At 40.1% G+C, this 24,927-nt stretch overlaps 3 protein-coding genes, 1 long non-coding RNA gene and 2 other non-coding genes across 8 annotated transcripts; 2 read left to right on the forward strand and 4 right to left on the reverse strand.

The window, feature by feature from the left end:
* Positions 1-1,358: 1,358 nt before the first annotated feature.
* On the reverse strand, positions 1,359-6,513 carry LOC113014149 (uncharacterized). Of its 3 annotated transcripts, XM_080295839.1 has the most exons (4): positions 6,227-6,501; positions 4,826-4,855; positions 3,721-3,840; positions 1,359-1,696 (listed from the first exon to the last, which is right to left on the reverse strand). In XM_080295839.1, the coding sequence occupies exons 1-4, from the start codon at positions 6,276-6,278 to the stop codon at positions 1,485-1,487; spliced, it is 414 nt and encodes a 137-aa protein (XP_080151965.1). In that variant the 5' UTR covers positions 6,279-6,501; the 3' UTR covers positions 1,359-1,484. The 3 variants fall into 3 exon arrangements, with proteins under 3 accessions (XP_080151965.1, XP_026011259.1, XP_080151964.1); XM_026155474.2 differs by lacking the exon at positions 4,826-4,855 and having other exon boundaries at positions 6,227-6,513; XM_080295838.1 differs by lacking the exon at positions 6,227-6,501 and having other exon boundaries at positions 4,826-5,099.
* LOC113014150 (uncharacterized) lies at positions 1,438-3,556 on the forward strand. The gene is made up of 3 exons (XR_003270932.2): positions 1,438-1,574; positions 2,739-2,942; positions 3,414-3,556. It is a non-coding gene; the product is annotated as an uncharacterized LOC113014150 (long non-coding RNA).
* Positions 6,514-10,129: 3,616 nt separating the features above from the next.
* Positions 10,130-21,521, forward strand: ddah2 (DDAH family member 2, ADMA-independent). Its single transcript, XM_026155470.2, has 6 exons — positions 10,130-10,271; positions 11,092-11,691; positions 13,372-13,560; positions 15,245-15,364; positions 17,567-17,710; positions 20,193-21,521. Exons 2-6 carry the CDS (start codon positions 11,392-11,394, stop codon positions 20,310-20,312), a joined length of 873 nt encoding a protein of 290 aa, XP_026011255.1. The 5' UTR covers positions 10,130-10,271; positions 11,092-11,391; the 3' UTR covers positions 20,313-21,521.
* Positions 21,518-24,804, reverse strand: rps5 (ribosomal protein S5). Its single transcript, XM_026155472.2, has 6 exons — positions 24,680-24,804; positions 23,741-23,844; positions 23,288-23,497; positions 22,644-22,772; positions 21,761-21,859; positions 21,518-21,634 (listed from the first exon to the last, which is right to left on the reverse strand). Coding segments are annotated over exons 1-6 (612 nt in total). The 5' UTR covers positions 24,681-24,804; the 3' UTR covers positions 21,518-21,565.
* LOC113015443 (small nucleolar RNA SNORA3/SNORA45 family) lies at positions 21,937-22,068 on the reverse strand. Its single transcript, XR_003271113.1, has one exon. It is a non-coding gene; the product is annotated as a small nucleolar RNA SNORA3/SNORA45 family (small nucleolar RNA).
* On the reverse strand, positions 23,570-23,702 carry LOC113015444 (small nucleolar RNA SNORA3/SNORA45 family). The gene has a single exon (XR_003271114.1). It is a non-coding gene; the product is annotated as a small nucleolar RNA SNORA3/SNORA45 family (small nucleolar RNA).
* Positions 24,805-24,927: the final 123 nt, after the last annotated feature.

The following is a 24,927-nucleotide window of genomic DNA, read 5'->3' on the forward strand; positions in this document are numbered from 1 at the left end:
TTTATTTTGTGACCCAGAAAGAATAATAAGAGTAACATTAAAACTAACTAGCTGCCGCCATTGTTGGAAACTGCGCTGGGCCGCGCTATGAATTCTGGGACACAGCTGCTTCTTCTTCTTCTTCGGGGTTTAACGGTAGCTGACATCCTTGTACATGCAATGCTGCCATCTTCTGTTTCAGTCCGTTATTACACTCTTAAATCCTGCCACTTATTCCTGCGTCTTTTGTGATCTTAAAGCTTCAAACGACGCGTCGACTATTAAATCAGTCGTCGACGATTTTGATAATCGACGTAATCGTGACTAGTCGACAAATCGTGGCAGCCCTAATGTGCAGTAGTAAAAATTAGTTTCTGAGTTGTGTTTTTCCCTTTTTTTCACACAAAAAACTTAAATGGAAGCTTTTTAAAACCTCCGTCCACAGTGAAGACTCTCAATAGGGAAACAGGAGGAAAAGGTGTGCGCCTTTATTTCCTTTTTTGACAACAGGCTGGCTTCTAATTGGCCAGCATTCCTGTACAGTTAGGGTCACTTGTTGCGATTATGTCAAGCACCCTTGACGTATTTCTTTTTTGCATTTTTGTGTTACGATTTTTTTTTCTGAACAAAAGCAAAAAATTCCGGTTTTAAAAGAACATCCATGTACGTGTGGACCGGGCTACAGTTTGTGCTGCAAACATCTTTGTTGTGTGTCTCAGATCAGGGTGAAACTCATTGACAAAATAAACCTAAGTGCAATTTAAGCATATTTAAGAAGACAATCTTGAGTTAAACTTTATTAGAAAAACAGCGGGAGCAAAGTCAATTATTTTTCTACAGAGGTTGTAATCCCTCCGCAATGACATGCTTGGTATTGATCAAGTAGATGATGCATTGTACTTGACTGAATTGTTGGATTTTTATCTAATTTTTAAAGTGGAATGATGTTTAAAGGGACAGAGTCTGAATAATTTTAGTGCTAATATATTGTAGTATTTCTTCTCTCTGTGTGTGGAAGACTGTAGGACTTGATGTAATTTCAGGGACCACTTAATATGTTAAATTAGACAAATCATTAAATGCATAGTTTGTTTCTCAATTAACTGTTTTAACTTTTTTTTTAAGAATATATATATATGTCATCCATGTCCGTTGTTATCCAAACTGTGCTTTTTGCTTTGTTTCTTAACCATCTTTTACTATTTTAGCCTTTTATTGTCTTTTTTTCCACTCATTTTGCCATCATGTAGTCAAAAACATCTAAACTTCAAAGTCCACTTGATCAAAAGTAAAAGTGCTGACACACAATCAGCTGGCTTAAATCATCGATCAAGGCAAACTACTAGCGCAGCTGAAATGTATTTTGTACTTTAAACATCTTACGAAGTAGGGTTTATTAATGTCCCAATAAAACATCTTCATAGTAAATCAGTCGGTGACAGATGTGTTTCATTTTTAAAAAAATTTTTTTATCGAGGATAAAACTGCATCGTCTCGTCTGCTGCTCAGGCCAGCAGGAGCCCGAGCGCAGGCAGCAGGCAGAGCACCACTCCCACCAAGCTGGGGGCAGTAACGGACACGGCACCGTTGCACAGGTCGGTATCGCAGCACACGTTGGTGTAGTTGAAGGAGACCCCTGACGTGTATTTCTCTCCACTCACGTCGCACTGGGAGGCAACTGCGCAGCTTTTTTCGTACAACGTCAGCTGTAGTGGGCCTGTGAGAGCAGAGGAGTAGAAGGATATTATTATTGTTATTATTATTCGCATGGAATTTAAAAAGCATTCAATCCTTTTTCTACACTTTTAATGGTTCTTGACACAGGACACTGTGCCTTTTTAGGACTAGTTCACTCAGCAAGTGTCGAATGCGAGGAAAAAAATATTTGATGCACTGATTAAGTATTATGTTTCCAAATGTCTCTCAGTTTTGGAAATTTGCATCTATTTGAACTCAAGGATGATCTGATTTTGTGAAAATCTGAATGTCAAAGGTCACAACAACCTAACAAAGCATGCGTTTAACCAGAACTCATGAATTCATAAATCTGTTTTGTCAAACTTTCCCACCAAAATATAACAGAATGACGTTTTATATCCTCATTTCTCAGCAAATCCAATATATTTTTCAATTAATTGTTATATAACATAAATGGAATCATGACTAATGGAGATGATATGATGTGTTTATGCTTAAATAGATACTGAAGTGTATTGTGTTTTATACATTTTTTGATCGTTTTAAATTTAACATTATGAATGCTTCAAAAACAGTAAAAGCAAAGAAAACTTTGAATGCCTGATTAGTTTTCTTGATTTTTTTTTTGCACCTGGATGTTAGCAATATAGACTCACCAGACACTTCATTAGGTATACCTGTCCAGCTGCTCGTTAATGCAAATCTCCAATTAGCCAACTGCATGGCAGTAAGTGACATAGTTGTTGGTGCCAGGCAGTCTTATCTTAGTGTTTCACAAACTGGTGATTTGCTGGGATTTTCCCACACAACCATCTGCAAGGTTTACAGAGAATGGCCGGAAAAGATCAATTGTTCAGTGAACAGCAGTTCTCTGGGTGAAAATGCCTCATAGAGACCAGAGGCTACACTGAAGGAATCCATCTTTCCTTGTATTTATGGTTCAGGTTGCTGCTGGCGGTGGTGCAGTAATGTAGGAGATATTTTACCAGCTCATTATTGTCTAAACACCATATTGTTCCCGAGTATTGTTGTTAACCACGTCCATCCCTTTATGCCCACAGTGTACCAATGTTTTGATGGCTGCTCCCAGCAGGATAATGCACCATGTCATCAAATCATCTCAAACTGGTTTTTGAACATGACACCGAGCTCACATTACTCATATGGAACGAGCGACTTTCATCACGAATGTTTAGCCGACAAATCTACAGCAACTGTGCGACGCTATCATGACAATATAGCGTATATGGACCAAAATGTCTGAGGTATTTTTCCAAAAGCTTGCTGAATCTATGACACAGAGATTTAAGGAAGTTTGAACAGCAAAAGCAAGGAACTAGCAAGATGTGGCCGGTGAGTGTAGGAAATCCAAAACTCAAAAAACAACAAGATATAAACAGAAAGGATAGCAGAGTCCAAAAACTGCAGTAGAACGAAGTACAGTAAAACAAGAGACAGCAGATTATTCATTCAGACTCTTCATCAAGCAAGCAAATTTAACTAGTTCCTCACTGGGATTGTTTTAAAATTACTCATACTGCAAACTGAGAGTAATTGTGGGAACTTTGTCCCCTGATGAGACATGGTGATCATTTTTGCCCCACCCAGATAGCCCGGAGTGTTATTTTTAGACATAATTTGACATCACGGGTGCTATTGAGCTGACAACCGGCCTGATGAGAAAATGGTACAGAAGTTTGAATCATTCTTTCACCTGGTTTTGTTTTCACATTTAGGTCACTGACGAAAGACAAGGCCCTGAGAAGCAGTTCAAAGAGCAGCCTACAAAGACATGAAACAGTCCTTATTGTACAGTTTATGTATGATATGTGACCACAAGCTGAAAGGTTTTGTTTATAAAAAGAACTTTAGACTTGGTCCTAATGGTGTCTTTATTGTCTGTTCACTGTAATGTGCATTTCTAAAAATGTTTCTCACAAATCTTTTATAAAATAAGGCTTTATTTTCCAGTTTGTGGCCATCATGCTTGAGACTCACTGAAATTAATCTAATCTAATAAATGCAGACAAATCTGGCTCTTACCTCGTGTTCCTGTCGCTACGCTGGAGAGGCAGCGCTGGCCAGCTGGACACTCCACAGGAAACTTTAAGCAGTCCAGAGGAGAGATGGATGGAAACATACAGGTGTAACAGTGCAAACAGGCTGAGGGGCAAAAACAGTGGTTGTTAGGCACTGTCAGCTGTACAGCTCTGGCAGGGATTGCAACAACAAGAGCTTAAAACTCCAATATTGTATCAGCTGACAGTCACAACATAAAAGATTTAGCTCTGAAACATGATATTTGCGAACTAACAGTAACTGCAATTATGTTTGTTTCCACAAGAAGCCAAATTGTTTCGTAGAAGATGAATGCATATTTTGATGTTGAAAAATAGACTTGTTGGTGCCCCCTGGTGGAATATCTTTGTAATTGAGACACTTTTTAACTTCTCTTCTAACATTGGCTTCTCTGCACTTCAGCAACATCTGATAATTACTTTTCTATCACCGATTCGGCAGACAACTGTCATAACAGAAACTCTAAGTACTTTTCATTTACTAGCTATACATTTTATGATGCCAACATGTTTCTATTCATAAGACAACAGTAAAAACACTGTAAAATGGGTTAAAGGTTACACTCTCTTTACTTTTCGTATTTCCAAGTGTACGATATGTACACAACAAATGTAAATATGCAAACAGCGCACTGCAAAATTACATTGGCAAGCAGCTTTAAGACAGCGTAAGCAGAAGTCATGTGTCCTTCCTTCTGCATGTTCTACTCGGGCACCACCCTTCACCAGAGTTATTGAGTATATGATTAAAGATGTACACTTGTAGTTAAGTTATTGTTATGATAATATTTCATTTTGAGTTTATTTTATATTTATGAGTAAAACTAGTAAACTTTAAATTAAAATAGTCAAACTGTCACGGTCTGACTGGGGCAGACCGTATGTGTTGCAGAGGAGGACTCAAACACAGACCAAAATGTGGTGTGGATTAACAAAACAAGCCGTTTATTGAGGTTAGCAACGAGGGTACAAAATAATAGGGCATCGGTGAAAACTAAACAATAACCTAAACTGGGTGAACTAATAACAAAACATGAAAAACCTTAACCATAGTGAACTGACATGGGTACCTGGAGATGAGACATGGATGAGCAGACGACCTGACAATGGCATGAAGAAAACAAAAGGCTTAAATACAGACATGAGGTGATCAGGGGAAGTGGCGACACATGGGGGAAAACAGCTGACAGACATAAACCTAATGACAGGACCAGGAGAGGAAAGCTAAATACAATAAACAAAGAACACATGACATTGTCAGAATAAAACAGGAAATACTAAAACATGACAACACAACTTAACAGACCTAATATGTGATGAATAAATACAAAACCCCAAAACATAGAAAACCCAGGAACAATAACTGCCTAAACTAAAGGCAGATAGGAAATAACACAAACTAAATCACATAACAAAATGAGACAAATACAAACATGAACTCAGAGCGCTGGGTCAGAGACCCAGCCTGTGACACAAACTCATTAGAAAAAAAGCCTGACATTGGAGAATAAATATGAAATGTTTGTTTATAATTCACTTTTAGTTTAAAAATATCAGAGTACTTGTAGATTTTACATTTAACTCAAGTCAGCACCTTTTAAACTCTTCACATGTTGTGTACGATAAAGTTTAAATATGTAACTAAAATTGTAACTAAAGTAAGTGTGTTATGGGGTGACTGTAGCTCAACAGGTACAGCGAGCCATCTACTAACTGGGACATTGGTGGTTTGATTGGCAGCTGCTTCAGTCTCAGTGCCAAAACGTCCTTGAGCAAAATACTGAACCAAGTTGCTCTTTGTTGCAGTGTGTATAAAACACTGTGTAATAGAAAAGTGTTATATAATAACCGCTCGATTTACCGTGTTAAATTTGTACTTTCCACCACTGAAAAACAAGAAAAAGTGCTTGAACTTTCAAAGTCTTAGACAAAATGTGTACTGGACTAAATGACTTATTTCATGTTTACCAGTCACATAAGAAAAATTAAAAACACTACCGACAACAAATCCAACATACTGAACTTACTTGAACGGATTTCTTCAACAATCTACACTATTTGAATCAAACTACAGTAGTGGAATATAAGCATACACTACAAATCTCCTCTGTGTAGTATTTCCTGGCAAAAAGAGCTTCCTAATTAAAGGGATAAAACTCTCTTTATGTGAAAAGTATACCTGAACTCATCAAATCAAGCATGTTAGCATCCATCATTAATCATTTTTCCTGTAACAGGAGATCTTGCACTAAAATGCATTAAAAAAAATATGTCAGCTTTAAGAGAGTCAAATCTCAAATGTGCATGCAGAAAAATGTCAAACATCACAGAGTTTTGTTTCCACCGACCAAGCTCTGCAGACTTTGTCCCTCTCACTGACTTAAGTAATGGATGTCCAGTATTTAAAAGTATTAGATTTTTTTCCCTTACATTACAAAAGCACCTGAAGACAATTGAATGTTTTTACATACCTGCCAAAGGAAGACAACACATGAGAATAAATAAAAGTTGTGAACGAGGCATGATGCTTCCTTAAAAGTCCCTTGGTTGATGTTTCGAGCTGGATTTTTCTAAACACTTCTTGTCCCAGGGCGTTACAACTCCCTAACTACTTTATGTGGTGCGTCCCCCAGCTCATTTGCAAATTACATTTATTTTCATCTCTGTTTCTCTCTATGTCCCCAATGATCTGATAAAAGGTCCCTCTTTATATCGCAAGCACCCGCGTGTCACCTGAGTTTTTCCCTCAGTCTTTGCTGATTTGTGCTGTCATGAGGCGAACTCCTCCCTGAAACTTCTAATTCAATCTGGAGAGTTAATTGTGGACAGCATGGTTACAGGCAGTGGGAAAATGAAGAGTTATATAGTGAATTTGGTGAGTGTTTATATACTAACGATGCTCAGGAAGCTTTTGACAAGAACAACATCTTCACTCATTCATTCAGTGACTGCTGGTTGCAGGCATTTGTCTCTCTTGTGGTTCTGCCGCAGCATTTCAGTCAAGTTAAGGTCTGGACGCTGACTGGGCTATTTCATCACCTTGATTCATTTTTGTTTTGTTTTGTTTTGTTTTTAGCCTTTCTGTTGTCTAAGGAGTTTGGAAAGCAAAGCGTCTGGACTTCTTTAATTTTCTTGAAGACATTTCACGTCTCGTCGAGAAGCTTCTTCAGTTCTAAGAGCAAATGGTAAAGAGTCCCAGATTTTTAAGCCCTATGGGAGTGTCCTCCAAGAGGGTAATGAACCGCCTATATCACACGAGCCAAGGTGTGAAAACAGATGTGGGTCACAATCAGCCAAGGTTTCAGGTGAACCCATTGGGAAACCTAGCCTTTCTGTTGTACTTGGGATCATTGTCCTCTTGCACAACCCAATTTCAGCCAAGCTTTAGCTGTCAGAGCAATGGCCTCATATTTTACTACTTTAATACTTTGGTATATAGAAGAGTTGGGTTGCAAAACAAGCTCAACTCATCATCCTTCCACCACCATCCTTCACAACTAGTATGACCCTGTGACCCTGTGCATCATGGCCAAACATCTCCACTCTGGATTCAAAGACATTGATCCAGAAATCTTTTGATTTGTTCAGATGTAACTTTGCAAACCTAAACTGTGCTGTCCTCAGTCAGGACTCTGTAGAAATTTGTGGGTTTTTTCTGACCTTGGGGTGAATTTTCCGCGTTCACACAGAAGACACACCTGACCAACAGACCAGCAAACTGCCAAAACAGCTTTTTGTAGAGATGCTTACAGTTGCTGATGATCAGTTACCAAGTCCATTTGATGATTAGCAAACTGCCTGCTACTTTTAATTGCACAAGGAAGCTGTCTGAGAGTTCTTACCTTAGAAAAGTTTTTCACAGTTAATGCAGGTCCCACAATAAAACCCTGCAGGACTGATTTAGTTAGCTCAAAATCAGTTTTATGGACCATTGTGTGGATATAATTAGTTATAAACTGGTTGTTTTCTTGCCGTACTTGTGTGTATAAATAGGTTTTTTTAAAAGCCTAATTTTCCTGTCAAGTTGTAATCTATTTTTATGTGCAGTGTCATAAATTGCGCGGTTTGCGAGCATGCAACTGCTGAAAAAAAACATTTGAAAAAAACTGCAATAAAAAGGGGGGAAAGGGTTTCTTAAGAAATATAATGTGAAAACTTAAAGTTTTTAGTGATTTTGTTTTGTTAAATACTCTTTGTCATCTAGCTCCATAATTCTTGTGCCAGTTTTGTTTAGTTAGAAATTCTGGCCTCTATCTGAGCCATTTATAAAAGAAAAGACATTATGTGTAACTGCATGAGACAGCAGCTGCTGTAGAGAAAAGATGAGCACCGATAAAGTCAGCACGGTGCAGAAAGAGTCAGCAGACAAACAGAGGGAGAAAGCCAGCAACTCAGAGACAGCGGGTCAGTGAGCTCCACAGCGAGCCTGTTTAAACAAATTATCCTTCAGGGCCTAATGGGAGACGTGAGGGCAGCAAGCAGGACGGTCTGCTGACAGCAAGTCTTGTGATGGAGCGAAACGAGTGGGCTCAGACTGAATAAGCTCTTTACAAGTTGATTAATTACAAGCTTATAAAAAAATCTTCCTGGAAATATTGAGGTTTTTGTTCATTTCTCTTGTATTTTTTCAGTTACTTTTGTCTGGATGCAATACTGTATGCAGAAATAATCCATGGGCATTGCTGAGGCATAAATGACATTGAGAGTTTATGACCTGTGATGCATTTTGGAGGCATGTATGTTTGCTACTAAAGCAATAGATTTTTGCATGGAGTTTGGTGTGACTTTGTTTCTGTCCATTTGTGTCTTTATTAAATGATTTGCATATAACCTACAAAAGAATCCCCAGAACTAGGGCCAAATAAAAGTATTATGGGATTAAAGGTCCTTTTCTTTTGTTCAAATAAGCAAGCATTCATGTTGTAAAACTTAAAAATACAAGCCTAAAGCGACTCACAACTGAGTCCATTCATGTTTGTGCAGACAGTGTTAATCCTGCATTTGATGGGGATGTTTTTTTTGTGTGTCCTGGCTGAAGGATCTCAGTGGACAGATGGTGTTCTTTAATCCTGTCTGTCTGTGCCCTCTACCTCCCATCCTCCACCCTTTTTTACATCTATTCATTCTGCCGTTTACATCCAGGTTCTCATTTTCAACCTCTTCTACACACTGGAGACGAGCTCCTGCAGCTTCCCTCGTCTTCCTCGTTGCAGCAGAAAATTTGGCTCCTGGTCCTCCTTCTGCAGTAACTCAATCTAGTCACTAGAAGGAAATATTGTGCAGCCTTGTTAGACAGAAAAGTCACATGTTTACAGAAGGCCTGCATGTTTACATCACCTCTGAACATCACCAGTTTCTTTAGAAATACTGGATTATTAATTATAAACACAAATCATGGGTAGTTTTTCAGAGGTGGGGTGTCTGATGGGACAACCTGTTAATCCAGCAATCACATCACTGACCCACTTTGAGGAAAGCCAGATTATTTTATTTATTTATTTATAAATAAGTAAATAAGTAAAATGTCAGGAGGATAAAAACAAAGATGGCTCAGTAATTCAGCATATAAATCTTTGATTCGCTTTCAGACAGACCACATTTATATTTGTATATAAAGCACAAGCCTGACCCTTCATAAACAATTCATCAGGATTACAGCAGGGATGGGAGAGGGGGAAAGGGGGAGTCCATAATCCTAGAAAAATCTGACTTTAATTCTGTTTTAATGCGTAGGAGCACCAGTGTGGCAAAAATAGGAATTTTCTGGGCATTTTTCAACAAGGCATCCGCCTAATGTTATATTAAACTAGTCTAAATTACGCATTTGTTAGTAACACCAGATAGGTTGAACAAGTATTCTAAATGTAGCAATTACGTAGGTTAACAGTAACGGCGGTCACAAATGTACTCACAAATTAAGAATATGTTTATATTAACTTCACACAAATTAAATTCTGTTTTGTTAACGAACTCGAAACCAGCGTAAATTAAATTAAAACGGTTGTAACTTTGCAGTGCAGTTGCCACTAAAAGTCCAAGCGCCAGAACAGCAGCGCCTGCGATAAATCACCGCTGATTGAATCCGGGTAGGACGTGTGGGGGATGGGGAGGGGAGGTGGTGGGGGAAGTGAGCGTCAATGGTCGAAAATAAGACCGGAAGTTCCTTGGGGGTGGCGTTAAAAACTATGAGCACGACCGTTGGCAAATTATTATTTTTTTCAGTTACAGTGTATACATAGTGTATACACACTATCGCGCGCTATTTTATCGCGCGCTATTTTTTGTATAGCAGTTGCAATATGGTACAAACGACGCGACACAGTTCATGTAAACCAATGCTGTCTTATTTTGAAATTTGCCACCGGAAACATGCCAATTCACGTTCGCCGTCTTGACGCGATAGCCATTCGGCAGAGAGAAAGGAGCTGGAGAGTAACGGGAACTCGGCTGCTTTGGAAATTAAATTAAAATAGAGGGAAAACGGCGACGAAAGCGGATACCCGGGACCTAAAACAGGTGAGCAGGCCTAAGTGTAGAGCTCTGTTTGTTATTTGTGCGACTCGGGGTGAGGGTGTTGCTGTTATTTTGCCGATTTAAGAAAGATGGGGAACATCATGAAAAGTATTTTGGAAGAGAGTTGAGTTGCTGGGGCGGTGCACTCCTGCAGCCCCACAGTCTCAGGATGTTTTGTTCTGCTTGTGGTTGAAGTTTGTACTGATTAATACAGCTGGTAAAACTCAAACAAAAGCTATACGAGGTAGAAAAATTCAACATATAAGTAGTGATTATAATGTAGTTTGTAAATATTCGGTGTTCAAGTATCCATTAATATTCTCCATGTGCTGCAGCCTTTTAAAACAAAGTCAAGTGAACATCAAAGCCCAGCACTTGTTGCATAAGTTATGAAGCAGATTTAAGAAACATCCTGTGTGCAGCTCACCGTGGGTGACTCCTGCCAGTTACAGGGAAGATGATAAAAGGGCAATTGTCCCAAATCTAACCCACTGGCCAGATATGAAGAGGCTTTGCAGCATATTGGAGGGCTATTGAATAATGATTCCTTATAATCTGACCTTGAACAAAGCTCCTTTGTCTCCTTTCAGCCGTGCTCTTTGTCTGTGTATTATTTCAGCTGTCCTTGGATGTTTTAATGGGGGATAAACTTTTTTTTTTATTCCCCTACAGAGTAAATAAATTACAGATTTTTAGGACTATATTTCACTTTAGTCCAGTGCCAATGAAAGCATGTAGGCAGGGATGTGACCCTCTAATGTTTTATAGAAATTGATATTTTTGTTTGTTCTTGCCTTGATGTATCCATCTTTTTCTTTCTTAGGCTGGTAGTATTTGCTTCCCATGTTTGGGATAATAGATGGTGAAGTCCCTAATTAAAGAAGAGGCAAAGACCAGGCTGAAGATGCTTCCCATTCTCTTCCTGGATCTACTTCTTCACAAGCTTAGCTTAGTTTAGAGCATTTTTCCTCCAGCGTCTTAATAATACCGAGACTGCAAGAGAGGAGACCAGAAACACATAAACGTTCACATCCTTTTATTGCCTCTTGTTCCTCTCCTGGCAGAGCCAGCTTAGTGAGATTTTTGGCACAGCCCCAATATTTGCTACCACATTATTGAAACCATGGCAAATATGTGCCCTTATGGCCATTTCACCCACGCCGTGGTGAGGGGCATTCCAGAGACCTTTGGAAAGAAAGCAGGGGACAGCCAGGAGAACGGGGAGGTTTCGGTGGACCTGGCCAAAGCTCAGCGTCAGTTCGGTTGCCTGACTGGAGCGTTGAGGCAGAAGGTGGGCCTGCAGCTGATCGAGATCCCCCCTGACCCCGAGCTGCCAGAAAGCTGGAAGATAGAGGATGTGGCTGTCATCCAGGGAGACACGGCGCTCATCACCAGGCCCTTCAAAGAGCAGAGACAAAGCGAGGTAATGCAGCATAGAAAAAGCCTTTCAGAGTGCACTTAATCTTCTATGTAGTATTGGGTAATGGTTTGTATGAGTACGGTATAAAAATGAACTTGACAAACATAGTATGGGCTGTTTGTAACATGGTCTCACTGATCTTTGTTGTTCCTTGTTGCTATGATCATTGGCCTTTCAGACATATCCCCCCTAGACTCCTGAAAACAATGTTTCTAAGCAACAGTGATATTGGTTGATTGATACTGGTTTTCTTTTTGGTGTTTTAGATGCTGGCAGACTTATTGGGAGTGTCCAAAGTTCCAGTTATACTTCTGTAGTTAGATCTCAGGGTTTTTCCTGGCTACGAGTCCATTCATCGGCTATTATTTTTGGCTGTTTGATAAACAAAATGTTATTTTATGACTGACTTAAAAATGCAACTTTAAGAAAAATGTTAAGAGAGAGTTTGTAGTTTTCCTAAACTACTTGGAGGTTTGCTGGAAAAAGCTTTAGGGAAAGAAACTTCTCAACAGTGATGCGGTTCAAATGGTTCCTGTCCAGTTAATAAGTGTTGACACCATTTTACAGGTTTTTTTTTAATGTCCTAATGTTTTCTTAACATGTTTCTTAGAGTGGAACTTAACATGGCTCGGACAGAAAATGAATCAAAAGCCAGGAAGCAAATCAAAGAGCTGATTAATTAAAATAAATTAATAGATAAACACCCAGACCCTTTGGGTGACAGTAAATGCACAGTTCCTTTTTGGAAGTATTTTTCTTCTTTAGTTCCAGATATTATAATGTATTATCTGGTTGTAAATGGACTTTTACTTATATAGTGCCTTTTTACTCATTGAGCACTCAATGCACTTTCTTCTGTAAGTCTCATTCACCCAGACAGACACATTAATACAGCACTTTTATTTAAGCATAAGCTCTTTCTAACATTCTCACACACTCGCGCCCGAGTGAATGCATTGGAGGCAACTTGGGGTTCAGTATCTTGGCCAAGGATGCTTCAGCAAGCGGTCTGGAGGAGCCGGGGATCGATCCCACAACCTTTTCATTGGTAGACACTCAAACACATCCCAGATGTTCTACTGCTGGAACCCCGTTGTTTTGCAGTGTCGCGCGTATTGCAAAATGTGTCACCATAACATGATAAGAGAGTTGTTCTGTTGCACAGTTAATCTAAATGTAGTTTTTATTTACAATTGTGGCTTCCACAAATGATAAAAAAAAAAAGCCCGAGATAACTGATCGAGAATTATTTAAATGATTTTTCAGAAATCTGGTTTTGCAACGGTTTCACTGCTTACTCCAACAGTTTCAGTTCCACTTATTCTAAGATGGCAGGAAGAGAGACCTGGATTAACAAGAGGAGGGAAACCAGCTCAGCTGTTTGAAAGAAATCTTTAAAGTTGAACAGTAAATAATCAGAATGTAAATGAATGACTAAATTATACAACAGCTGGATTTATACGCAAATGTTCTTTTATTAGACAGTTGTTGTTTTGAAGCACATTTTAAAATGCTCAGCTGACAGTCTGTTTTTTTTTGTTTTTGTTTTTTTAATTATTGTAGCTTCTTATTGCAAATATTAATTGCCAGTGAAACACAGAACTGATGATGTTACACGGAGACCACCTGCCTGAGCTGCTTTCTTCCAACTCTCGTACTGAGTCTAGTTTATTCCTCCCTCAGGTGGAGGCGGTGAGGAGGGTGATGTCGGAGCTCAACCTGACTGTGGTGGAGATGGACGGAGAGCAGGGCGACTCTGTAGGTGCCACGCTGGAGGGCAGCGACATCCTCTTCACGGGGAGGGAGTTCTTTGTCGGCATCTCCTCCCACACCAACCGCAGAGGGGCGGAGGTGCTGGCAGACACCTTCAGGGTAAGGGCTATAGAGGGAAGAGGGTACAGTGAGCAGGAGGAAGCTTTTTCAAACTTTCCCTAGTTTGGGGCTGCCTGTCGTGAAGGCACATGTCTGTCTCTGATTTGAGGAGTCAGGGCGGCATGCTTTTAACAGAATCTGACATTTTTGCCTCAGAGTCGTCTTTTTAAGAGGGATGTCAGTCAACACATTTTGACACGTGGCACAGCTGCATCATCCATCGAGTGTTTTGTTGCAGCCTGCTGCTGTAGTTTATCATGTCAGATGTCATTTGAACTTAAATGTTTATGACAGCTTTTCTATTTAGGGCTACTTGTAATTAAATTCAGTGTGTGGCACAGTACTGGAGGATTTAGCCCTGGCTTCTTTGTTAATTCACTCAAACTGAAGAGCAGTTAATTAAAGTATGTGAAACTTAAAAATGCAAAGGAAGACTTTAGTGTAGGGTCTTCACCAGAGATTAGATAATCCAGGTGTGTCATGCCTCTTTTATACACTAAAGGTAAATAATACCTGTGCATCCATGATTACAGCTCAAGCTGAGGGATCCTTCCACATAGCGTAGTGGGATTGATTTTTAGGTATAAAAAGGAAAAATGCATATAGAGGGAAGCCATACATCAGAGAAACTTTAAAGGTTGAGTCCTCTCTGCCTTTGGTTCACAAACCTACAGGCATTCAGACGCTGTCTCTACTTTTAAGATGAAAACTTTCCTTTGTTAATAAAGCTTATAGTTAGGCCTAGATCAAATCCTCGGGTTATGTTGCTATAGCTCAGGCTGCTGGGGGAAATTCTCATGATGCACTGAGCATGTTTTCTTCACTCCCTTTTTTTTTATTTATTTTTTTATCCTGATGCGTTTATATACAACTGCTACATCTTATTATCTTTGCCTTACAGTAAAAGTGTCTTAGTATGGACCGCTGTATGTCTGTGTATCTCCATAAAAGCCCAGCTAAGGATTATCAATACACAACTAACTAAAATATAGAGTTTATATTTTTAGCCTGCACAACAAAGATTACCTCGGTGCCAAGATTACAGTCGGATATGAAACCCAGGTGCCAATGTGAGCAGGTGGCCATTTGCTGAATTGCATTTGGGGAATTCTTGTGTATAAACACTGATGAATGAGGTTGTTCCACTGCCCAAATAATCACAACGCTGCACAGCACAGCGTGCTCACTCGGGCTGGGCTCAAGCTGCTCATTAGTATTGACTCTTTTCAAGAACTATAGATGCACTTCTGTTTGACACGCACACATATTTTGCATATTTTGGAGTTGAATTTGCTCTTCGCTCTTCCCTTGGGTGTGGGAGTGTGGGGGTGTGGTGTGAAATGGTGTCAGCGGATGAGAGGGTTTAAGTGTTCGACTGGGGGACTGGGGAAAACCAGGAGATGATTTCATCAGTGTTGTGTTTCAGAGGAGTCACTCTGGCTCCATTTAACTTTCGTTCATAAATATCACCCTTACATATACAGTGTGTAGAGCAGAGATGGAACCACTTTATAGTGTGAGAGTAAGTTAGGAGTCGATTGGAGTCGAGGCATCAGTTACTGGGATGTGTGAAAAGCCAATCTTAATGTTATTAGTTACACCTGTGATGACAAAACAAACCTGCTTGGAAACTTCTAGAAGTTTCCAGTATGCTTGGTAACCGTTCACCCCCACATGTGTTCAGGACTTTGCCGTGTCGACTGTCCCCGTCTGTGATGGAGCCCGACTGAAAAACATCTGCTCCATGGGAGGCCCAAACACCATCATCTTCAGCAACAGTGATGGGGCCAAGAAGACACTCCGGGTATGTATGTGTGTGTTGTTTCCCAAAGGGTAATGCCTTAATAATATTGTGGCATTGTAGCAATTGAGGGAAAAGCGCATACCAAGGAGAAAACACTCCCTGTAGCTTTTATGAAAATAGGATTTTTGCCTGCTTATTTGGATTAACTCAAGACCGTATTAAAAGTCCAAAATTAGATGAAAAGGGATTATTCTGAACACACAATAACAACAACAACAACAACAGAATAAAAATATGGAGCTGGAAGTGAGCATAATATTTAACTTCAATCATTAAAGTTTTGTTTTTGTCCATTTGCTGACTGTGTTATAGAAATCCAGGTGTGACAGCCTGCCAGCTGACCCTGCACATTCATCTATTCATGCCAGTTTGTTTACACAGGCTACATAGCTTTCCATTTAGCATGTCTGTGTGCCTGTGCTGGAGACCTTATAACAAACAAGTTGGAGGCTCTGCCTAAAAGGAACAGAAATGGCTGTGAGCAACAGCTTGTGCGGCTGTATATGAGGGGTGATCAGTCTCAGTAGCTGGAAATCCCTTATCCTGGCACTACGTTTAGTCAGAAAACAAAGGATGGTTCCACGTCATGATACTATTTAGTGTGATTACAAACACCTGGATGTATTGCTATATCCAGCCACATTGGTAGCAGCAATGACCCACAATCCTCTGCGACAGCTGCACCTTTGAAAAGAAATCCAAGGGGCAATGAACGGCACTGCAAGATGCTATACATGATAAGGATGGCTTTCCACCTAATCAAGGAAGAAGTCTGTGAGAAATCATAATAAACAATAATAAATTTGACCTCAGTAATGACCAAAACAGCTAAAAATTACTTGACACATCAGTTTATGCCGTTATGACTCGTGTCCCTAAAACACTGAGAGGTTGATGTAAATTAGAGCTGCCATTTTCAACTTTAATTGTAAATGCACCACTTAAAAAAATTAGTCACATTTTGAAAGCACATTAGATCTCACCTGCGGGGCGTCATGCCAGATCGATATGGATTGGGCAATGTGTTGGAATGAAATTATGCCAAAAAAAAATAAAGTCAAAGTGAAAAAATTATGCAGCTAGCTAGTCTATTTTGAAATAATTTCATACCAACTCAAAATGGTACTCAGTAGTTAGTATGGCCAGACAAGGTCGGGTAAGCTTTCTAATGAAACAATGGATGGTGTCCTGGAGGATCTCCTCCTAGGGCATCACTGAGCTCCTGGTGAAGTCTGAGGTGCAACCTGGCAGCATCAGGCCCAAACATAATGTCCCAGAGGTGTCCTGTTGGATTAGGCTCAGTGCAAGCATGATATCAATTCCTTCCTCCTCCAAGAACTTTCTGCACACTCTCGCTACATGAGGCTGGGCGTTATCGTGCACCAGGAGGAACCCAGGACCCATTGCACCAGCGTAGTCTGACAGTGTTTCCAAGGGTTTCATCCTGGTACCTGATGGCAGTCAGTGCCATTGCCAGCCGGTCTGTGCATCCCTCCCTTTTTGTTAGTCCCTGGCCAACTATGAAAGCAGTCATGCTGAATGATGTTACAGGCCGCAGAATGCTCTCCACATCTTCTCCAGACCCTTTGATGTCTGTCACATGTACTCGGGGTGAACCTGCCCATTCTCCAGAGTGCCAGGCAGGGCCCAAGTAAAGCATGCTGGGCCCTCATGCCACCCTCATGAACTCAGTGACACTGACTTTAGCCAGATGAGAACTAGTGGAAAAGAAATGAGTGACCATCCTTCATGTTTAGGGGGGTTGTCTCGTTGTTGCCTGACTAGTGCACCTTATGTTAATTACATTAACAACAGCAGCTGGAACTGATTAACAAACTCTTCATCTACTTTGACCAGAAGATTACATGACTTGATGAAAAGGGTTCTTTAGTTAATTTTTTTGGTGACTTTGCATTAAGCATCGTGATGATCAAGCCTTTGTGCTGGTTTTCAGTTAGTTTATTGAAATGTAAAGAGAGAAATGACAACATTTAAAATGAACCTTTTTTAAGACAAGGATTTTAAAGCATTGTGCTAGGCAGGGCCCAACATCTCTCTATGGTCAATACTGTTTTTCATTATGAGTCATAAATATATAATCTCTCCATCCTCACTTGAACTGCACACATCTGTTTATGTCATTAGTGCTGGCTTGGAGCTCGGCGACTGTGTGTAATGCTGGATGTGCGTGTTTGTCTGCAGATGATGGAACAGCTGACTGATCACCACTACGATGTGCTCACCGTCCCAGAGGAGTTGGCAGCAAACTGCATTTACATCAAAGGTCTGTCCAAACGGGACTTCCTGCTGCACCGACCAGCAGACGAATGCCCTGACAGCGTTTCTGTGAGTACCACAGAGGGTTTTTTCTTTTTTCTTTTTTTAAATAAACTGCACATTATTGCAGTATAATGTCATGTTCATGTATGTGCTAATAGCAATAAATAAGTTTTCCTGTAATTTGCTATTTTCATTATGTTATAGTTTGACAGATTTTTTTTTTTCTTCTTCTCTGGCAGTTTTTCTGGCTCTTATCTCCTTGTTGTATTAATTAGGCTACATAAACACTGAATCATATGTTCAGTAATCATAAGCATGCATGCTCATCCAACAGCTTTAAATACTGTCAGTGTGAGCTTTAAGGTCTCACGGTGCTTTACTCGGTCGCGTGAGTGCTTGCATAAACCCACAAATATTTGCTAACAGCTTCCATCGGGAGGAGTACAAATGATAGCTGGACTCAGGTTTTCAGATGTTAGCCCTCCTTTTTTCCACCGTCTCCACATAAAAGAAGCTAGGTCATCAGCTCCAGTTCCCTTTAAACAGCAGTCATTAGCTTGTGTGTTTCTGATAAGTCTGTGGGAGAATCTCAGCTTCTTTCAAGACGGAGTGAAGTAAACTTACCGCCCAAGATCAAATATTTATAACTAGTATTGCTGCAGATTCACATGTGTTTGCGCTGCACCACAGAAATACATGGCTTCTTCTTTGGTGTGATCAAAGCTTTTTATTAGTTTTATCTAAATATAAAAAGAAATGCAACAGCATTAACATCAAAGCCACACTGCATCAACAATATAATAGAAGATCTACAGATGCATTGTATCACACATCAAAATCAACCATCAGGCTCCTATAAGAAATTTGATATCTGCTCAGCTCGTGTTGTTTGTTTTGTTTTTTGTAATAAACCCTGTGCATCCGGTCCTTTGTGTGATTGGTCCTGTGTGTTAAACCTAAGTGCTTTTATGATTTATAAATCTGTCTGTTATTAGTGATTATCCCTTTTAAGGCCTAATGCATCTGTAATTCAGATGTTACCTCTGTGTCTTGTGCTGCTTCACCACCTGGAAGTCAAGTGCCTCTGTTAATCCTAAATCAGACCTAAATGTGACTGACTCGCTCTAAACTGATCATTAGACAAAAAAGGTTCTCTAAAGAAGATCTGGGATGTGAACAGATTTCTTTTTTTCACATTTCTTTACTCGTTACATTGCAGTTGAAGGTCACAGTTGTGCTTGTGGTTCCAAGAGCTGAAATGTTTTTGAGACTAGTGAAGTCGATATCCCGCTCACGGTGCCGTCTCTGACCCGTTAAATATGTAAGTAGGTGGCAGGACAGAAGCTGAGTCCAGCATAGTGAGAATAAATCAGCATTTTCAGATACTTCTGTAGTTTGTTTCAGGATTGAGGCAAATTAAATAAATCAGAAGTAAAATAATGATTGTATTTTGTGAAACTGTGTGTGCGCCACTGCTAAAAATTATATCAGGCGAGATTTAAAACCGAACTTACAATTAGAGGAGTTAATTTGAACATTTGGAAACTTTGATTTTTCACAATGAGATAAACTTCACAAAGAAAAAGCAACAAATTCCTTTAAAGACTGATAACTTGTTTTTTGCATGATTTCCCTTCAAGCAGTTTGCCCTCAAGTCAGTATTTTGCATTTAAAAAATTTCACAATGTCCAATATTGTCCACCAACCCACCCATACAACCATCTTATAATAGGATCACACAATCTTTGTAGATTATTATCTTTGTACACCAGATTAAAAAACAGCTTCATTCTTAAAGAACACTCCCACAACCTTCAATTTAATCTGAGATGCACATCTGTGCATTTTTGTGATGGCTGGTGTTTTATTGGAATCACTAATTGTTTTCAGTAGAACACTGTGCAACCGGGCCAAGTCATATTGTCCTGAAATGATGTCACTTGTTAGTGTGTATATGCACCTGGCTGCTTTCACAGCTGAAGATGAGCATGCAGCTTGGCTGAGGGGTCAGTTCATCAGCTGTCACTGCTGCCATCAGCTTGACCAGGAGAGATGCATGTGCTGGTTCTGCACAGGCCTACAAAAAAGTTCCACTTGCATCAAGTGTAACAGGTAAATTTGTAAGCAGCATCAGGTCACATGCTGCTGGAATTGTACACTGTACAAATCACATCAAGAAATGTGAATGTTATCCAGACAACGTGGAAACTCATCAGGGGGGAAATGGAAAATAACGCTAGCGTGGCAATAAATCATTAGAGGAGTTTGATAAATCAACATTACCATTAGAAATGTAACAAAATTGAAGTTGCTTTTTAATTTTTTTTTTTTTTTAGAGTTTTGGTCTCTAAAGAAAAGGGAAACATCAAAACTGTCATGTAGATCTAAGACTCTTAATCGCTGACACTCATGAGTCAGATCTGGTGTTCTAACTTCCAGCCAGTGAAGCAAATTTTCCTTCCTCCTTTCCTTTCAGTTTTCCCTGCAGTGTAGTCTGTAACAACTAGCTCAGGTCTGAATGACTGAACTGTTTCCTCTCTCTCTGCAGGCCTTCCAGAAGCTGCAGGACTACACCCTCCTGCCGACAGCCTGCAGCGAGGCCTCCAAGCTGGGAGCGTCTCTGTCCTCACTCTGCCTCCTTGTCAACAGAAAGCATACATATTTCTGAAAACACGCCCACGCCACTCAGCATTTATCTGCAGGTGTTCGCAGTGGTGGGGGTAGTGATACTAATGTGCAGTATTTTGAGACAGAACCAGCCACCTAATTTACTGCACCACTACCCCCTCTGCTGAACGAACAGCGCTGCACAATGTCCTTAAATCTACTCATGAAACCACTAGATGAAGCTGTAGTTTTGCACTGTTCCAACTCTTTCACAGTCCACCAAAGTAAAACAGTAACCCCACAGGAAAGTCTTCACTGCAAGTTTCATTCTGTATATATGCAGATGTTCAATACCTTTTTAGACCAAAGTGTGAAGGAAAAGCCAAAGGCAACAATCAGCCCAACATTTTTTTAACTTTTCTCACCAAATTGATGTAATCTAGATCCAGTAAAGGGGCATTACGTCTGCTTTCCAGAAATCTGATGTCTCTTAACATTACTGCTTGTGATAGTCCCCTTTAAATGTTTTCTTGGCTAACCTAAGACTTGGTGCCCACATTTACTACAGTGTACAGCTTTCATATCCACATTTCAGTACTTGGGTATTAACTGTTTTTAAATTGCAGACCATCTGTAGCTGCTAGGTGATGATTCAGATTTGATTTAGCTTTGCAGTGTATGAATTTGTCCCAAGTGTAGAAATATTAAAATCCAGCTTCTAACTTTTAGTGATACTTTTATTCCTGTGTAATTCAACTGCCAGTTCTTTAGGTACATCCGGCTAAAATAAATGTAAATCCAGTCTTTTCATTTATTTTCTACTTGTCCAATTCAGAATCTCAGTGGGGCAGCAGCCTATCCCAGCTGTTAGCGAAACCTTGGATTGATCACCAGTCTATCGCAGGGAGAGTACAGACGTGCAACCCCACATTCACACCTAGGACCAATTATGGGAGACTTGCAGAAAACAAACGCATGCATTGAAAGACACCAGCTAATCAATGGTATCAAATCTGGCACCTTTTGGGGAGGCTACAGTGCTGACCAACTGTGCCACTATAACTGAACAGTACTTTTGAGCCAGTAAAACAGTAGCTATCAGCAGTGCCACCCATCCAAAATTAAAATATTACAGCTTGATTAAGGGAAAAGTTGTCACAGCACTAACCAATAAGATAATTTTACCTTGTAGTTTAACTCAGAACTCCAGCTTTCCATCACAGAATCAAAGGCTTGTGTATGTGATGTCCAATAAAACACTCAAACTCAACAGAAATTGCTTGATTTATTTGTTTTGTTAGAAAGTGAACATGTTTAACGGTTGGACTTGGCAACTCTCTCCAACTCGTCCTTCTTCTTGATGGCATAAGAGTTAGATGAACCCTGCAAAGAGAGAGAAACTTAAGTTTAACACGCCTCACAACAGTTTCTCATATGTGTCAGCTCTGATCACTAAAAAGGTTCCAACATAATTGGCAGGATGTAATCAGAGTCCACTAAGTCTGTTACCTTAGCTGCATTGATCAGCTCATCAGCCAGGCACTCGGCGATGGTCTTGATGTTCCTGAAAGCAGCTTCTCTTGCTCCCGTGCACAGCAGCCAGATGGCCTGCAAGACGAGACGGAGCACACGTTAGTGAGGTGAAACGGGTTAAACTCCAGAGACATGACCACAGGCCAGCAGTGAAATGTATCTGAGTTGGTGATTGGCTGGGCCACGACAGACTACAGCCAATGAATAAGCAAAGACTTTTAATCTACGAGCACTCTAGCACACCAAGACAACAGAAAATGTCCAGGCGTGACTCTAGCCTCGTTTAACACATCAAATACATGAAAAAACAGTGAACCTTTTCTAATTTATTTTCATGCTAAAACTGTTGAAGATGGTGTTGGACAAAGAGGTTTTTCAGCATGGAAGCATTTTTTTGGTACTTCTGTCCTTTTTGACAGAAGGACACTGGCACTGATGATAATCAAGTATTTATTTACTTACACTGGAGAGGCTATTAATGAAATTGTTAAAAATAAGACTGCCACAATCTAAGAGACTAACTGCCTTTACTGTATTCTATATGCCCAACAAGGTGAGAAAAGACTGAACCTCGCAATTTCTAACGATCACTAATAGGAGGGGTTAAAATGTTCAGCTAAGTGAAGCCAAACTGAACTTCTCAGTTTAGCTTCGCTTCATATTTTCTGTTTTGATCTTTCCGCTTGAGAACCACTCTTGTATGCAGACCTGACAGTAATAAAGGTCATGTGCAAACCAGGAAAAAAACTGAACATGCATCAAACTTTACATGTCCTAAAAGATGCATTAAAGTCATCTAGTCACATGATTAGACATCAACAATTACGTGGAGGTAGAAAAAAAATTGTGCGTTTGTTACCTGGTTGACTCTGCGGAGGGGTGACACGTCAACAGCCTGCCTCCTGACGGTACCAGCACGACCAATACGGGTGGAGTCCTCACGGGGTCCACTGTTGATGATGGCATTGACCAGGACCTGCAGGGGGTTCTGGGAACAAAGAGGTTAAGAAGATAATTTTTTTTAAATCAATGTAGTGACAGAGATCCATTAGTCTGGACACCATCTGAAAGCTGACACAATCTGCTGTTAATCCTTGTGTTTGCTCCCAATTTTCTTACTCAAAGTTTAAAGCCAATATCACATTTACCCTTAAATATGCAGATTAATTCTGGACCCTTGTCTGCTTGGCAACAACCACTGCAAAACTCACTAAAAATAATAAACAATCCAGCAACTGTCTAAAAAAAAATGTTTTCAATGCTGAAATACTGTCTTAAAACCCAGATGGAATTCAAATTTGAAACATTTTCTCAGCACGCCGTGTCTAAATTAAGTTATTTATATTTTAGTTATTATTGAAAACTGCTCATACCACAGTAAGATCCTGTTCTCTGTAATTTTCAATAGTGTTTTTCATCGCATAAGGAACCATTTATTTTCTGTAGTTATAATTAAGAATCTCTTTAACAGTGACACATACTATAGCAGTGCTATGAAAGTACCTCTCCAGTCAGCAGGTGGATGATCTCGAAGGCGTGCTTGACAATGCGAACGGTCATCAGCTTCTTGCCGTTGTTGCGGCCGTGCATCATCATGGAGTTGGTCAGACGCTCCACGATGGGGCACTGAGCCTTGCGGAAACGCTTGGCGGCATAACGTCCTCCAGAGTGTGGCAGGTACTTGGCGTACTTCTCTTTCACAGCAATATAATCCTGCAGCGAAGAATGACATCTTTAAGCATCATTTTCTGTTTTAAGTTGAAAAACAGCATCGTTAAAGGCAGATATTGTGTCTGAGCCGGTGATTGACTGGGCCACATTAGACTACAGCCAATGAATAAGCAAAGACTTTTCCTCTGCGAGCACTGTAGCACACCTGGACAACAGGTGAGTGTCCAGGCGTGACTCTAGCCTCGCTTAACAGCACAACAGTGAATCTTTCACACTGCCGCTCACCTGCAGGGAGATGTCGTTGATCTGGACATCATCGGTGCTCCACTTGCCGAAGAGCTTGATCTCTGGGGTCTCAGCCACAGCGGGGGCAGTCTCCCAATCGGTCACTGAGGAAACACCACAACATTACTGGCACATTGTTTTAAAAATTATAATTTCAGGACTATAAATGACAAATATGTCTTTTTTCCCCCCCCAACATTTACACGTAAGAGTTTGGGTTTGTGAAGGTGGACCTTACTGCAAATCTGTGGCCTCTCTATTAGATTTCTATGTGACATAAGTCTTATAAATGGAACTTTATTTAACGAATTTGTGTATAATGAATGAAAACTACTGTAGCTTGACTGAGCTGCTACTCAATGTTACGTTCAAACAAAGTGACGTTAGCTTTCCAGCAAAAAGCAGAAAACCCCACGATTTGACACTTTAATAGGAAGCACATTTATTCATATTAATAGGAGATTGAGTAACTGTTTGGTCAGATTTAGCGAAGCAATGACAGTCACAAGTACAGCGAGGCCGGAGATGAAGCCTGCATCACGCTAACACTAGCAAACTTGCGCCACAGCGGATTCTAAGCTTACAAACGTCTATAAACGGGCGTAGGTGCGCGTTTAAATTCAGCATCAGTTAATTAGTAGGGAAGAAATTAAGTTTAATATAGACATATTTTGTGAATTAGTGTCCTGAATTTGACATCTATCGGAGCCGCTACTCAACGTGCAGAATCCACATGTGCTACAGAGCTAGTCGCATGCTAACGCTCAGCGCTGTTGTGCTGGTACGGAAACATTCGGAGGGAATAAAAACGCCATTTCGACTAAACTGAAGTTTTCTGTACGAATTTCCAGGACAATGGAAATCCACAGTGATTTTGGATACGCGTCCGTCCCTTTTTCACGATTTATGAAGCAAGTAAAAAGTAAAATTTTCACTCACTTGTGTCTGCCGTTCTGTACCACACTTCTCTGAGACGGAAAAGGGCCTTTTCGGGGCGCCGTGTACAGATATCCGGTCCGGCGTTTGGCTGCTTCCGGCGTACAAAAGCTTATGGGAAACGTAGTCTTTTTTTTTAACGTCATTATACATTAATAAAGCTGCTGCTGGCCTTTTAACTTTCACAATTGCTGTAAAAACAAGCAGTTATATTACATCATATTTAATATTATTTAGTTTTAGTTATTTTT

This window comes from Astatotilapia calliptera, chromosome 22, assembly GCF_964374335.1.
Source record: "Astatotilapia calliptera chromosome 22, fAstCal68.1, whole genome shotgun sequence".
NCBI classification, from domain to species: domain Eukaryota; kingdom Metazoa; phylum Chordata; class Actinopteri; order Cichliformes; family Cichlidae; genus Astatotilapia; species Astatotilapia calliptera.

Coding starts and splice junctions, on each gene's coding strand:
- rps5 (XM_026155472.2), bottom strand. Junction 23,498..23,740: donor TCAACGACATCTCCCTGCAG/GTGAGCGGCAGT, acceptor TCTTCGCTGCAG/GATTATATTGCTGTGAAAGA. Junction 21,860..22,643: donor CCCTCCGCAGAGTCAACCAG/GTAACAAACGCA, acceptor CTCGTCTTGCAG/GCCATCTGGCTGCTGTGCAC.
- LOC113014149 (XM_080295838.1), bottom strand. CDS start 4,949: ATGTCTGTCAGCTGTTTTCCCCCATGTGTCGCCACTTCCCCTGATCAC. Junction 3,841..4,825: donor CATCCATGTCTCATCTCCAG/GTACCCATGTCA, acceptor TTTGCCCCTCAG/CCTGTTTGCACTGTTACACC. Junction 1,697..3,720: donor CGTAGCGACAGGAACACGAG/GTAAGAGCCAGA, acceptor CTGCTCTCACAG/GCCCACTACAGCTGACGTTG.
- ddah2 (XM_026155470.2), top strand. CDS start 11,392: ATGGCAAATATGTGCCCTTATGGCCATTTCACCCACGCCGTGGTGAGG. Junction 13,561..15,244: donor TGCTGGCAGACACCTTCAGG/GTAAGGGCTATA, acceptor ACATGTGTTCAG/GACTTTGCCGTGTCGACTGT. Junction 15,365..17,566: donor GGGCCAAGAAGACACTCCGG/GTATGTATGTGT, acceptor GTTTGTCTGCAG/ATGATGGAACAGCTGACTGA.